We start from the raw sequence: 15,486 nt of genomic DNA, 5'->3' as shown, positions 1-15,486 counted from the left end.
ATTCTTCATGCATTAAGAATCTGCAGATAAAGGAAGCACTAGGTGGAATTGATCACAGTGTGCTGAAGTGGGCTTTACTCAAAGATGTAACTACCACCAGGAGTAAAGGGAAGGGTTTTTGCTTTCGTAAAGGAGACTACAATGGTCTGAGACAGTATTTAAATTCTATACAGTGGGACTAACAGCAAATTCAAAATGGGAAGCATTCAAAGAATTTATCTTGGAAGCTACTAGGCCTAAATGGATGTCAGATGAACTAATGAGACATATGGCAGAGAAGAAAAATGCATGGGATACATATAAATTAATGGGTGACATGGAAGCCAGTGATAGATATAAGCTGGTCTGTAACCAAGTTATAAAGGAGATTAGGCAGGCAATGGATGCAAAGAAAAACAGAAAAGAGTTCTTTACCTATGTAAACTCTAGAAGGAAAGGGATGAATCAGATTGGTCCACTGGATATTGATAATCCTGCTCAGAAAGCTAACAAATTTAACGAGTATTTTGCATCATGATTTTGTAAACTGAGGGGAAAGTGGAGGAGAAATTGTTGAGGATAAACATAAAAAAGGCACATGGGGTGGATGGGATCTATCAAGTTATATTAAAGGAGACAGCAAAGGAAGTAAGCAAACCCTTAGCCATAATTATGAGAGCTTCTTTGGACTCAGGGAGGTACCCACACACTGGAGATGTGCAAATGTCACCCCAATTCACAAAGGGGGATCAAAGGCTGACGCAAGTAATTATAGACCTGTGAGTTTAACTTCTGTTCCAGGAAAATTAATGGAGGCACTGCAGGATCGTCTAGACAAGACTTCAGTTATAGCTCGTACACAGCATGGTTTTATTAAGTCTTGCCTGACCAATTTGATTGGATACTATGATGCAGTCACAAAAGAACTGGATGCAGAAAATAACTTTGATATTATATAGGCTTTTGATACTGCTGCACAAATTGGAGTAGTATGGCATTGGAGGCAAATTGATGCTTTGGATAAAGGGATGGTTGAGGGGTAGAAGACAGAGAGTGGTAGTCAATGGACACTGCTCATCGTGGACTAATGTTACTAGTGGAGTCACTCAGGGTTCAGTGTTGGGTCCATCGTTGTTTTCTGTATTTATAAATGATATTGATGATGGTATATTTTCAGGTGGCAGATGACTTTCATCAACCGGTGAAATACCACCACTTTGCTTATTGGAGGCTTGAAGTGGTGAAACCCATGTTTAGTCTCTAGAGCAAAGTTTCCGGCATCCCCCATACTTCTCCTTCAACCCATGCACGGTACTAAGTACTATAGGTTTTGATACCTTTCGTGTTTGGGGTTTTCATAAAAAAAAAAAAATATCAAGCTTAATGTGCAAGTTTGCAGACGATACAAAGGTTGGAATGGTTGTTATGGAACTACTGACAGTATGGTGCTGCAACAGGATCTGGAAAGGATGGGCTGAGATGTGGCAAATGAAGTTTAACATTGACAAATGTAAAGTACTACATATGGGAAACAGTAACCCCAGAGCAACGTATCAACTCTATAGCAGAGTGGTAGAGAATGAAAAGGACCGGGGGTAATTGTGCAGGCAGATATGAAGTTTTCTGAGCAGACGGGCTGCAAGAGTAGCTCATGGTGTCTTGTCAATTATATATAGGAATTTTTCTAGCAGGGATAAGGAGGTGATTATTCCCCTGTATAAGGCAATGGTCAGGCCACACCTTGAGTACTCTATACAGGTCTGGAGGCCTCATTTCAAGAAGGATGTAGAGCTGCTGGAATGAGTACAGAGAAGGGCAACAAGATTAGTGAATGGAAGAAAGGCTTAAGTTTTGCAAATTACAGTGTCTGGAGACTAGGCACCGGCGAGGTGATCTGATATAAGCCTTGAATGGTTTGAGCGTGCTCAATGCTGATGGGATTCTTCCTCTTGCTCAGAATAATCGCCTGAGAGGGCAGAAAGACAGATGGAGGATAGCTGTGCAGAAATTTGCCTTTAGCCAGTGGATAGTTGGTTGGTGGAACAGGCTTTCACCCCTTGTTGTGGAAGTTGATAGCTTAATAAATTTAAGGTTCAGCTGGACAAGTATTTTGATCGAACGGAGGGGTAAAATGGAAGTGGTTTTTTTTTTTTTTTTGTTGATGCTGCATAAGCTTTCTTTCTTGCATCATATGCCAATTGGTGTTGAGTCTATTTGGTGTGAAATGAGAGTAGGTGTGTGTTATAGAACTGATGAGCAATTGTGCAGAGAAAGACAGTGGGCCGGTAAATCAGAATGTCTTATAATGGGGGATTTTTAACTTTCGAGATACTGACTGGAACTTGTGGATTGGTCACTCGCACACTAGCAAGACTTTTGTGGATTTATTGGATGAATGTTTTCTACAGCAACCAGAGGGAGTAATACTCTTGATCTGATTATCAGCAGTGATTATTCATGCATTAAGAATTTGCAGATTTTTTTTTTGAATTGGTGAATTGCTTGTGGCCATAATGCACCTCCCAAGGTTTTTGTAGTACTTTGATCCAAGCCCGAGGCGGGATTCGAACCCGCGACCTTTGGGTTGCCAGGCAGGCCCTTTACCCATCCGGCTAGTCTGGTCGGCAATTTGCAGATAAAGGAACCACTGGGTGAAAGTGATCACAATGTACTGATGTGGGAATTACTTAAAGATGTAACTACCACTACGGCTAAAGGGAAGGGCTTTTGCTTTCTTAAAGGTGGCTACAGTTTCTGTAGCCACCTTTCACAAATTCTGCACAGTGGGATCAACTGATGATGTTACCAACATTGAATTCTAAAATTGAATTTTTCCTGGGACACAAACCTGTTAGTTTGTGTCCCAGGAAAAATAATGGAATCACTGGTTAAAGAAGCATTGCAGGATCATCTAGACAAGACTGCAGTAATAGTTAAGACACAGCATGGGTTTGTTAAAGGGAGGTCTTGCCTGACCAATCTGAATGGATACTATGAGGTGGTCACAAAGGAACTGAATGCCAAAAATAATTTTGAAATCATATACTTTCAATACTGTTGAACATGGAAGACTGCTGTACAAATTGGAGTGGTATGGCATTAAGGGTAAGTTGCTACAATGGATAACGGGATGGTTGAGTGGGAGACAACAGAGAGTGGTAATCAATGGACAAATGTTGTTAGTGGAGTTCCCCAGGGTTCGGTGGGCCCATTGTGGTTTTGTATATTTATCAATGATATTGATGAAGGTATATCAGGTTTAATCTCCAAGTTTTCAGATGATACAAAGGTTGGCAGGGTTGTTAAGGACAGTAGGCTACTCCAAATGGATCTAGATAAGTTGGGAAAATGGGCTGAGAAGTTTAACATTGACAAATGCAAAGTACTGCATATGGGTAAGGTATGTTAGTGTCTAACGGCTCCTGGGATTTCTCCCATCTCCGCGGGTGTACATTGTATTGGGCCAGAGATTTGAAGTATGTGGGGATCATGTGCTGTATATTGTGTTGTGCCCTTTGCTTCCCCAGTCTATTAGCTGCCGAGCCACTAGTGGGACCCGACGTTACCACACCGTGCCATGGGGAGGCTGACCGGGTGCACCGCTGATGCTAGAGTACTCTGGTGGGTCCTGCCACCTATTTTCCTGGGATTTCAGTGGCTAGGACCAGATTTGAGAATGAGATGATCGCTGTTTCTTGAGCAATAGTTGTAATTTTAACAGAGCGTACAGTTGTTCGCTGATAACTTGTTCTAGGGCCAAATAGGTCGGGCAATAATTTTGATGTATTTAGATTTAGACCTGTGGGGCATATATACACACACATATTAAAAAAAAACACATTGTACAAGAGAAAAGTAAGGGAGGTAGGCAGAAGACTGGAGAGTAGGAAACATAAGAAGGGGGCTGACAGGAAAGTTGGCCCCTGATGACAGTGTGGCATGCCCAGTGCCTCACCAGAGAGAAGAGTAGGGTGAACAAAAAAAAATCGTGTAAGAGAAAAATGGGGGGGTAAAAGGATGGATGGTAGGAAACAGAAGAAAGAAGCCAAAAAAAAAAAGAGAGAGAGAGAGACCCTGCAAGTGCAGGGTGGGTCATGTTCAGGAAGGTCTAGTCCAGGTGTCGTCATTGGGACTCCATTTGGTGAGTCTGTGTCGCATCCAGACTGAAGGCTGGTCCAGTAATCCATGATAACGAATAGTGGGGTGGTCAAAACTGGGAGTCCAAGATATGATGGTCAAGTCCAGGGATCGATGGTAGGTCTCTTCTTGTCGGGAGAAGTTGGTACAGGGATCAATGATGAGGAATTTGTCAAGGTATGTGTGGAGACCAGTTGACTACTTGAGATGTGAGGAATAAAGTTGGGTTCTGTACTCCGGATGGTTTGTTGGTCCAAGGCGTTAGCATCCATGACTCAATGATGTGCAGCAACAGTTGGCGGTAGTGCTTTCTGCCTGGTAAATATGTCCATTGCAAATTGAGTCAGGGCTCTGTAAGTTTCTTCATTCTGTAGGGTGAGATATTCTTGATTTTGGTAGTTGAAGCGTAGTCTCATTATTAGGATCCTTCTGAAGTCCTCATAGATTTCACACGTCTGATCCTTTCCACAGTGGCAGCGGGGTGAGTCTGAAATTCTGAAGTCATGTAGTTTTTTTTGGAAGGAGCCATGTCCAGTGAGGAGGTAGGTAGCATAGAGTCCCGGTGAAAACCAGACAGGTGTCAGGGGGGTAGGAGGCCCTGACATCCGGGAGGAATCTTTTGGTGACAGCGCCTTTAGTTGAAGTCTGCCATCTTTCTTGCCAGGTGCCTTTTAGATGTTCATTAAGTCTCTTCTTTTCAGTGTTTCTATTATTTGCTAGGTCAGTGGTGAAACCTGTGCAGGTAACTGCTCTTCCTTTGGCTATTTGATAGAGCAACCCATGACAAACAATCTCCAGGTCCAGTGGAAGAGATCCAGTGAGGACCTGGAGTGCATGGGTGCTGACAGTGCAACAGGCATGCGAGGACAGAAGGAGAAGAGAGCGCTGGATATTTCCTAGGCACGATCTGTTTACTACTGTATTGGCCTTCTTGTAGACTCCAGAGGCATAGGTGATAACTGGGATGAAAACTGCCTTATAGAAGAGGGACAGCGTTCTCTTCTTTAAGCCCCAGTCCTTCCGGGCAACTCTTGAGACTTGGGCAGCATACTTCCTGAGTTGATCTAGATGAGGAGTGAAGGAAAGGTTTTTGTCTAAGATCAAACCTAGATATTTAAGCTCTGTTTTTAGTTTTACTGTAACACCATTGACCTTGATTTGGGGTGGTCTTCTCAAATCAAGGGTACCTTTTAGTAGGATCGAATTGGTTTTCTCTGGGGAGATCTTCAGGTTGTTATGCTCTGCCCAAGCTTGAAGGGTGGAGATGGCCTGGTTGGCAGTTGCTTCTAGTTGGGCTCTGTTATTGGCAGAAAAGAGCATGACCAGGTCTTCTGCATAGGCCTGGGTCTGTACATTGTTGAGTTTGGTGTTCAAGAAATCATCCAGCACCAGATTCCAGAGGAGAGGCCCCAGGACAGATCCCTGAGGGCATCCCCTGAAGACACTGCAGTGGGGAGTGGACACGACAACTCGGCGGTCCTGGAGATAGGTCTTGATGCATCTATATAAGTTTTCTGGGACTTGCGCCCTCCGGAGCCTGCCGAGGGACTCGAAGGAGATTAGTAGAAAGTATTTGGAGTTGCAGTTGGTAGCAGCTTATTAATATTAGCCATATGGTACAAGGAAGCCTGAGGCTTATGCTGCACCAGCCAAAAAAAAAAAAAAAAAATCCGAGTTACCCCCTGTGTGTGTGTGTGTGTGTGTGTGTGTGTGTGTGTGTGTGTGTGTGTGTGTGTGTGTGTGTGTGTGTGTGTGAGAGAGAGAGAGAGAGAGAAGTAGAAGGCATCACCAAGAAAGAGAAGAATGATGATATCCAGCTCAGGACCCTGGGTTTGCCAAGCCCATACTCACCAGATGTGAGCCCCCGAGCTTCAATGATTGTTTCCAGTGCATCTACCGTGGAGCATCCTTTCCGGAAACCGTACTGGTTAGGTGAGGAGAGACCAGCGTCATCATCCGTTCGAGAAGTTTGCTGAAGACTGGCAGCAGGGCAATGGGCCGGTAGGATTGTGGCAGATCATGTGGTTTGGTTGCATTCTTCAATATAAGTCTAACAGTTGCAGTCCTCTACTGTGTGGGGAAGAATCCTTGGTGAAGACAGTAGTTTAACAGGTTGAGTATGGTAGTGGGAATAAGTTCAATGGCTTTCTGGACGATTTCTGGATCGAGCATGTCTCTGCCCGGAGCCGTCTTGTTTCTGATTCTAGATGCAGCTCGGTTGGGGTGAAGGGTTCTTCAATTGCAGTTGTGCGATATGTTTCATTTTCCATGCAGAGCTCTAGCTGTTCCATTGTGTGTGGGTCAGCGGGCTGCTGGAATGTAGCGTCTAGAATATTATTGATAGTGTCTTGCCACGATCTGGTGCAGAGTCCATTCGGTAATTTTGTGGTTGATACAACCTCCAGGGATCGGCGTTCCCTTCAGTGCTTATGGGTAGCGATAATCGAAGAGAAATTAGCATTAGCATTAGCATTAGCAAATGTACCAGTTCTGTGAAGTGGAAAGTGAAAAAGACCTGGGCGTAATTGTGCAGTCAAATATGAAGTTCGCTGGGCAGGTCATAGTCTTGCTAGCAGGGAGAGGGAGTTGATTATCCCATTATACAAGGCAATGGTCAGGCTACACCTAGCGTACTGTGTACAGGTCTGGAGGCCTCATTTTAGGAAGGATATAGAATTGCTAGAACGAGTACAAAGAAGGGGAACAAAGGGGTACTCTTACCAAGAAAGGCTCAAGTTCTGCAAATTGCAGCACTTGGAGAGTAGGCACCTGCGAGGTGTATAAGGCTTTGAATGGGTTGAGCAAGCTGAATGCTGATGAGATTCTTCCTCTTGCTCAGACTAAGAACCTGAGGGGGCACAGTTTCAAATTGAGGAAAGGTAGTTGTAGAACAGATGTACAAAAATTTGCCGTTAGCCAGCGAGTAGTTGATTGGTGGAACCTAATACCCTAAATAAATTTAAGGCTGAGCTAGGCAGGCATTTGGAACGAATGGAGGAGTGAAATGGGATCGTTTTTTTTTTTGGCTGATTCTGCATCATATGCCTCTACTAATGCAAAATTTTCACTGTTAGGATTGCAGAACTACTGGGCATAAACTAAAATTTGAGGGAGTGGAGGTTTAGACTGGATTGTAAGAAGCCTTCTTTTAGCCAATGAGTTGTTAATTATTACTGATAAGTTACCTCTGTGGGTAGTTGAAGAAATTAAAAGTTCAGCTATACTGAGGGGTGAGAATAATTTTTTTGCGTCAAAGTGGCCACACTGTAAACTGTAATGTCCTCCTTAACCCCCCCCCCCTCTGCCTGCATGCAAAGGGTAAATGTCGTCAGTCGTTTCAATTATTGTACAAGTTGGTTCGTGTAAAGAAGTGTTTCAGTTCCATGTTATGCGAAAAATGGAATGCAATTTAGAGCAAAGAGTTGTGAAAAGTGGCAACTTGTCAATGGATGTTTATGGAAATGATACCATGTTGAAACCATGCATTTTCAATTGGGAAAAACAGTTTCGAGAAGGATGTGAATCCATCGAAGATATGGGCGTTCGACTACAAGAATGATTGCTGAAAAACTAAACATTAGTCAGGAAAGTGTTAGATTAATTTTGACTGAAAATTTGTTGATGAGGAAAGTGTGTGCAAAGCTGGTACCGAAAACCTCTCTCTCAGGAGCTGTTGGAAGGCATTGATGTTCCAGATTTGCTTTCTCGCATAATTACAGGGGATGAAAGCTGGGTATTTGCTTACAACCCTGAAACAAAAAGGCAAAGTCAACAATGCAATGGAAGGGAGCTTCCTCGGCAAGGCCCAAAAAAACGAGAATATCAAAGTCAAAACCATGTTTATTTGCTTTTTTGATTGAAAAGGTATCATCCACAAAGAGTTTGTTCCACCTAATGAAACTGTCAATTGGAAATTTTACCTTCAAGTTTTGGAAAGACTTCACAAGTTCGACCGGGTCTCAACCTGAAATTGTTTCATCATGGATTTTGCATCATAACAATGCTTCCACCATTGTAGTGAAAGAGTTTTTAACTCCAAAATCAATCACAATGTTGCAGCACTCTCTGTATTTGCTTGATTTGTCTCCTTGTGACTTATTTCCTTGACTAAAAGGAGTCATGAAAGGCATGCATTTTCAGTCAGTTTCTGAAATTCAGAGTAATGTAATGCGGGTATTAAAACAGATACCAGAAATGTTATGATCAATGGATCGTATGCTGGAATGCATGTATACAATCTGAAGGGGACTACTTTGACGGCGATGGCCTCACATCTATAAAATCTTTAAATGAATTATTGTCACACCTCATATAGGTACCTACATCAGGAGAGGAAACAGTTTTTTATTTGATATTCATTCTGGCAGTCAAATAGTTAATGAGAATTCTATTCAACATAAAAGGATAGGGCTTTAGATTACTTTAATGGCAATAAGACAGTTTTCAGGAAAAAAAATCTGCCTTATTTGATATCCCTGAAATTTTTTTTGAGTTGAAAAACTTTATACATTTGTCAACTATGTTGGAAAATATTTTAGTTTCACACCATTAAAAGAGATTGTTATTTTATTATAGTCTCATTACTTTGTGGTTATACCTTATATTAACTAATTGCTATGAAAGAAACATACATGTGGAATAGTAAATGCAGACGGATTTATATAGGGTCTTAGATCTATAGTATATTCTTCTTCAGTTGGTGAGATGGATACCTCCTGAAATGAAAAAAAATTTAAACCTTTAACCATTAGAATAACTAATAAATTGAGACACAAAAAAAGATTTTCAGTAAAAATATATAAATAAGTGAAACCTTGATTAACAGATTATATGGTAGCTAAAAAGCCTGTCTATCAAACTTTAAAGAAATGCACGTGGCCACCAAAGCTAACCATAATGTTATGGGGGAGTTGTAATACTCTATTTTACTGTGGCTACTCTGAAGTAGCCTCCCCACTGATTTCTGGCACATCATGACTTAAGTATGCAAATTGCAGCATCTGGAGATTAGGCACCTGCAAGGTGTATAAGGCCTTGAACGGTTTGAGTAAGCTCAATGCTGATGTAATTCTTCCTCTTGCTCAGATTATTTGCCTTTAGCCAGTTGGTGGTCAACGACTTAAGTAAGTTGTTATTAAATAAGGCAGAACTAGACAAGCATTTGGAGTGAATTTTGCTGTGGCTACTCTAAGGCATATTCAAAGTCTGAAGTAGCTGCCTCACTGATTTCTGGTACATCATGACTTGAGTTCTGCAAACTGCAGCGTCTGGAGACTAGGCACCTGTGAGTTGAAATGGAAAGGTTTTTTTGGCTGATGCTATATAAGCTTGTTTGTTGCATCATATGCCTCTGCTAATCTCTAGAGATGTAAAAATGTCATTCTTTACCTGTGTTATTTTCTGATACTGTATCTAAATAACTATCTTCCTAAGAGTCCTTTGGTAGTAATAAGACTGCATTCAGAGTCCAAAGACAAACTGCTGAAGTTTATGACAATCAGGGACTCTCTGGCCTCAGACAGCTTTAGCTTGCAGATGATTTCATCATCTTCAGCAGTACCAGTGATAAACACCCCAAGCAACCTGATATTGCAGGTCTTCTTATCAGCTTACAACTACTCAGTGAAATCTCAAAGTCAAAATCTATATCCTTATCATAGAGGATTTTGCTGTAACCATTTGAAAAGATGCAGATCATCTCCTCTCAAAAGGAAATCCCCCAGTTGAATACAGAAGATTTAAGATTATATTATAGTTGTTGTTATGGAGTTTAACAGCACATAGGCTGCTAGGGCCATTTGTGTCTTTCTTATTATAGCTGCAGACTTTCTGCTGAGTCCTTTGTCTTGCTGCACTGGATGCTAGGTTGCAATGCCAGTCAGAGGTTAATCTCTTGGATGAACTATAATAAACAAGGTCAAAGGCTAACATTGGTATTAGTTAAAAGTATGATTGGGCTTTTTTCAAGAAATAGAAATCATGCTTATAAGCTTAAGTGTTTTCAGGCAGCGAATGTCAGAAAAATAATCTAGCCTTGTCAGCACACTCCTGAGTTTTTATCAAGACACTTTAAAAAAGGCTCAATGCTCAAAAAGTCTTAATAAGAGCTCCTAGAAATACACTAGGTATATTTCTCAGATTGTTGGGTAATGTCTCTGCTGCCGATCTTCAGTTTTTCATGGAATAGGGTTTTATGCTATGGTTAGTCGTATATGGCACTGTGGGCTGGATTAAATTGGAAAATAGACAAAATCATATACACGTTGAAGATTAAAGGTATTATATAAAATGTGTAATGCTCATTTGAAATCCCATTCTTATTTTGCACTGATTGTTTTTATCATAATTATAGAGGAAATATTTTTTCAAACTGCAAACAAATCCCAACTTCCTCTTCTTTTGCCCTAGGATAGGGGAAAAAGATACCAAATACAAGTGTTCTTCACGGGCAACAAAAAAAAAAAAGGAAGCAAATTCTCGGGGTCCTCCTCAAGAGGTCCAGAATATAGTGTGTTGAGAGCACTAACTTTGGCATTCCACTCCACCTCAGAAGCCTACATACTCTCACCATACACAAAAAGCTCAGGAGAGAATTTAAGGAAGCTAGTTTTAACATAATTTATTGAGAGGGACAAAAAAAAACATGCAAGACTTGATTAATTTGGCCAGGGTGTGGAAGTATAGTGATCAAACATTCCTGCAGAACTGGGTTTCTATTAAAATATGTTAACTTAAGATTTACATTTTTTTTTTTTTTTTATAATAAGGTACATATACATAAAAAATGTGAATGGCAGATCCATTGCATTTCTTGGCATTGAGTCTTTTTATCTGAAATGATTTAGTGGTTTTTCTTTTGTGTAATAATCTGTTATTATATTTGACATTCTCTTTGTTGAACAGGGAAAAAAAAATGTTTATATTGAAGTACAAAAAATAAAGTAGCATTATTATACTCTTAGTGTGTGGTATTTTTAAATTAGACTAAAATCATGCCTCACACAAGAAGCTCTAAGAATTGTCAATGGCAGTTCTCTTGTGTAGTGTGCTTTTGTTGCAAAGAGCATGAGGAAATTAAGTGCCAATTTAGTGTTCTGATGGGCTTGATGCCCTCAAAGGAATAAACCAGAGGGATATCCTACACAGTAGAATATGCTAGTCCCACAGAAGTAGTTATGGTCAGCGAAATGCAAAATATATTTTGTAAAAAAGATAGGTGGAATTGGACTTGTGTATGCTTCCAAGGACAAAAGTCACCATTGGTGTTACAACAATGATATTAAAAGTAGATCACAGGACTTGGAGAAAAAAAAAACGGCAGGGTAATGTTAGGATTAATTGTGAAAGTGTCTACAATTCTGCCCAGACATGATAGGAGAGAGTCAAGGCTCACAGGGTAGAATTTTTTTAGCATGGTCTGAGATACAAGAATATTTGGTAATACTATCAAGGCATTCTCAGATGGGGGAGTACACAGATTAATAGAAGTGAAAGTGATTCTTGCACTGCTTCTATTAGGACATACAGCAGTCGGGTATTCTCACGAGACAACACATAAAAGAGTTACTAAGAGTAGAAATAGATGCACATAATCACTAATGCTGGGAATATGGCAAACAAATTTCAAGTACTGGTTCAGTCATCAAATGTGGACATTGTGGGGTTATTGGAGACATGGTGAAACTCAGGCATAACAGATGCAGAATTTTAATATGGAAGCAGGTAAGCTCTTGCTTAAAAAGCACTCAGACTCTAAGGCAGGTCAATATTGAATTGGTGTGACACAGGCACTGGAAAAACAAAAAAAATAATAGAACTGTGTTATAGACCAATGACTGTGATAAGTATAATTAACAACTATACAGCCAAATTGAGTGGGGCAGTACATTAGAATGTCTTGTAGTAGTGGCATGTGATGCAAGAAAGCAAGTGTATGAGCTAATGCAGCATCAGCCAAAAAAAAAAAAAAAAAAAAAAATCACACCATTCCCTCCAAATGCCTGTCCAGTTCCTCCTTAAATTTATTCAACCTATCAACTTCCACAACGACAGATGGAAGTTTGTTCCAGCAATTAACCACCCGCTGGCTAAAGGCAAATTTCCGCACATCTATTCTACATCTGTCCTTTCTTAATTTGAATTTATGCCCCCTTAGGTTCGTAATCTGAACAAGTGGAAGGATCCTATCAGAATTCAGCATGCTGAACCCATTCAAGGCCTTATACACCTCAATCAGATCACCGCGCAGGTGCCTAGTCTCCAGCCACTGCAATTTGCAGGACTTAAGCCTCTCTCTTGATAAGAGGATCCCTTCATTCCCCTCACCAATCTTGTTGCCCTTCTCTGTACACACTCAAGTAAATCTACATCCTTCCTAAAATGAGGCCTCCTGACCATTGCCTTATACAGAGGGATAATCACCTCCTTTTCCCTGCTAGCAAAATTCCTATATACCATTGAGAAAACGCCATGACCTGCACTGTCTGCATTGCTCAGAAAACTTCATATCTGCCTGCACAATTACTCCCAGGTCTTTTTCATTTTCTACCACCTTAAGTGTAGTACCACACAGTTGATACGTTTCTCTGGGGTTACTTCTACCCATATGCAGTACTTTGCATTTGTCAAGGTTAAACTTCAGTTGCCACTTCTTAGCCCATCTGCCCAAGTTATCCAGATCTTGTTGCAGTAGCACACTGCCATTACTGTCATTAACAACCCTGCCAACCTTTGTATCATCTGTAAACTTCGACATTAAGCCTGATATACCTTCATCAATATCATTGATAAATATACAAAACAACAGTGGACCTAACACCGAACCCTGTGGGACCCCACTAATAACATTAGTCCAAGAAGAGCAGCACCCATTGATTACCACCCTCTGTCTTCTCCCACTTAACCATCCTTTTATCCATTGTAGCAACTTACCCTTAATACCATTCTGCTCCAATTTGTACAATAGTCTTCCATGCGCAACAGTGTCAAAAGCTTTCCTGAAATCCAAATATATTATATCAAAATTATTTTTTGCATCCAGTTCCTTTGTAACCACATCATAATATCCTATCAAATTTGTCAGACAAGACTTTCCCTTAACAAACCCATGCTGTGTCTGAATTAATGGGGGACATTGACTGGAACTTGTCAGTTGTCGCTCACACAGTAGCTGGATTTACTGTATAACTGTTTTCTATACAGGTAGTTCCCCAGTTAATTCATTCCTAGAGCGAGCTCGTAAAGTGGGAGTTTTTCCCCATAGACGTAATGTTAAAAACAGGGGTTACATTCTCAACAATGAATTATTTATCCAAAGAAATTAAAATATAGTCTTTAAAATCAAGCACATTATAGTAATAAAGAAATTATAAACAATGTTAATTCTTTATCATCATCGACTAAATGTGCACTTGTTCGTTTGTTGGAAGCACAAGTAGTCGTTTTCTTCTTCAGAAATGATTCAAAAGTCGTGTGTCATTCCAAGAGAGTCTTCTCTTTTCTAGCGGGCTCGAAATTTGAGTCTTGTGACTCAAAAATCTCAATTGCTTTTTCTCTGTGTTGAAAAGCTTCGTAAAGCCCCTTGAGAGTAAAGGAATAAACAGGAGTTATCTTCTTCACATTTCAAGGTGGTTTTGATTATGTGTTTGAAGCAGAAACCTCAAGCTGCATTTGGTTAGCAATATTCCCACCTCTATTTCATTTTGTACAATCTCATCTGGTTCTTGAAATCCTTCAAAAATATCAATAAAATGATGACAGTTTATTCCAAATACCATGTTTTTCTCTTTAATTTTTGTCCCCCATCTAAAATATGGAATTTTTTCCAAAATTCATTAAGAGTTGAACCTCCTTCCTGAACAAATAAACAACACACATGGTTTGAAATGCCATATTTATGAACGTTTAACATTTCGCATTCATGTTTTTGATACTTTAAAAAAAGAACTCATAAAGCAGGAACAACCTGGACTGGAATGTTAGAAAGCAACACTCTTGATCTGATTTTCAGCAGTAACCCTTGATGCATTTAGAATAAAGGCACCACTTCAAGTTGTCCAATGGCCCATCCTGAGTAAGAACGGTTGCAGAATAGATGTGTGGTTGATTGTTGGAACAGGTGGGTAGTCTAAATAAATTCAAGAAATAACAAGACAAACTATTAGAGGGGATAGACATGTGATGGGGGAAGTGTTTTTTTTGACTGAAGCTGCATAAGCTTGCTTTCTTGTATCATTTTCCACTGCTAAACTGAAATGTATGTGTACACCTGCATTAACCACTCAGCATATCAGGTCTAAATTAGCAACAGCCAAAAAAAAAAATTACCATTTCAGCCATCCGGTCACTCAAAATGTTTGTCTAGTCCAGCCTTAAATTTATTTAAACTATCAACTTCCACAACAAGAGATGGAAGTCTGTTCCAGCAATCAACTACCCTGTAGCTAAAGGCAAACTTCTGCACATCTATTCTACAACAGTCTTTCCTCAATTTGAATCTATGCCCCCTCATGTTCTTAATCTGAGAAGAGGAAGAATCCCATCAGCATTGAGCTTGAACACCTCAATCAGATCAACTTGCAGGTTCCAAATCTCCAGATGCTGCAACTTACAGAATTTAAGCCTCTCCTGGTAAGAGAACCCCTTTGTTCCTCTCACCAGTTTTGCTGCCCTTCTCTGTACTCTTTCTAGCAACTCGACATCCTTCTAAAATAAGGCCTCCATACCTGTACACAGTACTCAAGGTGTGGCCTGACCATTGCTTTATACAAAGGTATAATCACCTCATGACCTGCTCTGACAGCCTGACTGCACAATAACCCCCAGGTCTTTTTAATTCTCCACCTCCCTGAGTGTAGTAGCACTCAATTGGTACATTTCTCTTGGGTTACTGCTACCATTTTCAGTAGTTTGCATTTGTCAATATTAAACTTTACTTGCCACTTCTCAGCCCATCTACCTAACTTTTCTAGATCCGGTTGCAGTAGCATACTCAAAGGTCGCGGGTTGTTCGAATCCCGCCTCGGGCTTGGATCAAAGTACTGCAAAAACCTTGGGAGGTGCATTATGGCCACAGAAGCCGATGCACCAACAACTACCAAAAAAAAAAAAAAAAAGTAGCATGTCTTTACTATCATTAACAATCCTGCAAACTTGAACATATACCTTCATCGATTGTTTGTTATTTGGTTTTTAGGAGCATTAGCAACTAAGGCCATATTGCTCCGGGATATGGTGGTAATTCCCTGACCTTTCCACATCCTCCGTATTTGGTGGTGACGGGCTCGAACCCCGGTCTAATCAAGAAGCGTGTGCTACGCACTGCTGCTCCTTCCCATCTGGCTATGGAGGTGCCACCTTCATCAATATCAT

At 40.5% G+C, this 15,486-nt stretch overlaps 1 protein-coding gene across 1 annotated transcript in view; it reads right to left on the bottom strand.

The window, feature by feature from the left end:
- LOC150076454 (H(+)/Cl(-) exchange transporter 7-like) overlaps window positions 1-15,486 on the bottom strand; it is a 474,124-nt gene that overhangs the window by 22,856 nt on the left and 435,782 nt on the right. Inside the window, exon 21 of the mRNA XM_090387363.1 lies at window positions 8,748-8,831. Within this exon, the coding sequence (XP_090243489.1) occupies window positions 8,748-8,831 (84 nt within the window). The remainder of the gene's footprint in view (window positions 1-8,747; window positions 8,832-15,486) is intronic.

The sequence above is a fragment of the Mastigoproctus giganteus genome, chromosome 13 (genome assembly GCF_048544385.1).
Source record: "Mastigoproctus giganteus isolate SK-2022 chromosome 13, ASM4854438v1, whole genome shotgun sequence".
Taxonomy (NCBI): Eukaryota; Metazoa; Arthropoda; class Arachnida; order Uropygi; family Thelyphonidae; genus Mastigoproctus; species Mastigoproctus giganteus.
This window is presented reverse-complemented; position numbering and strand designations above follow the sequence as displayed.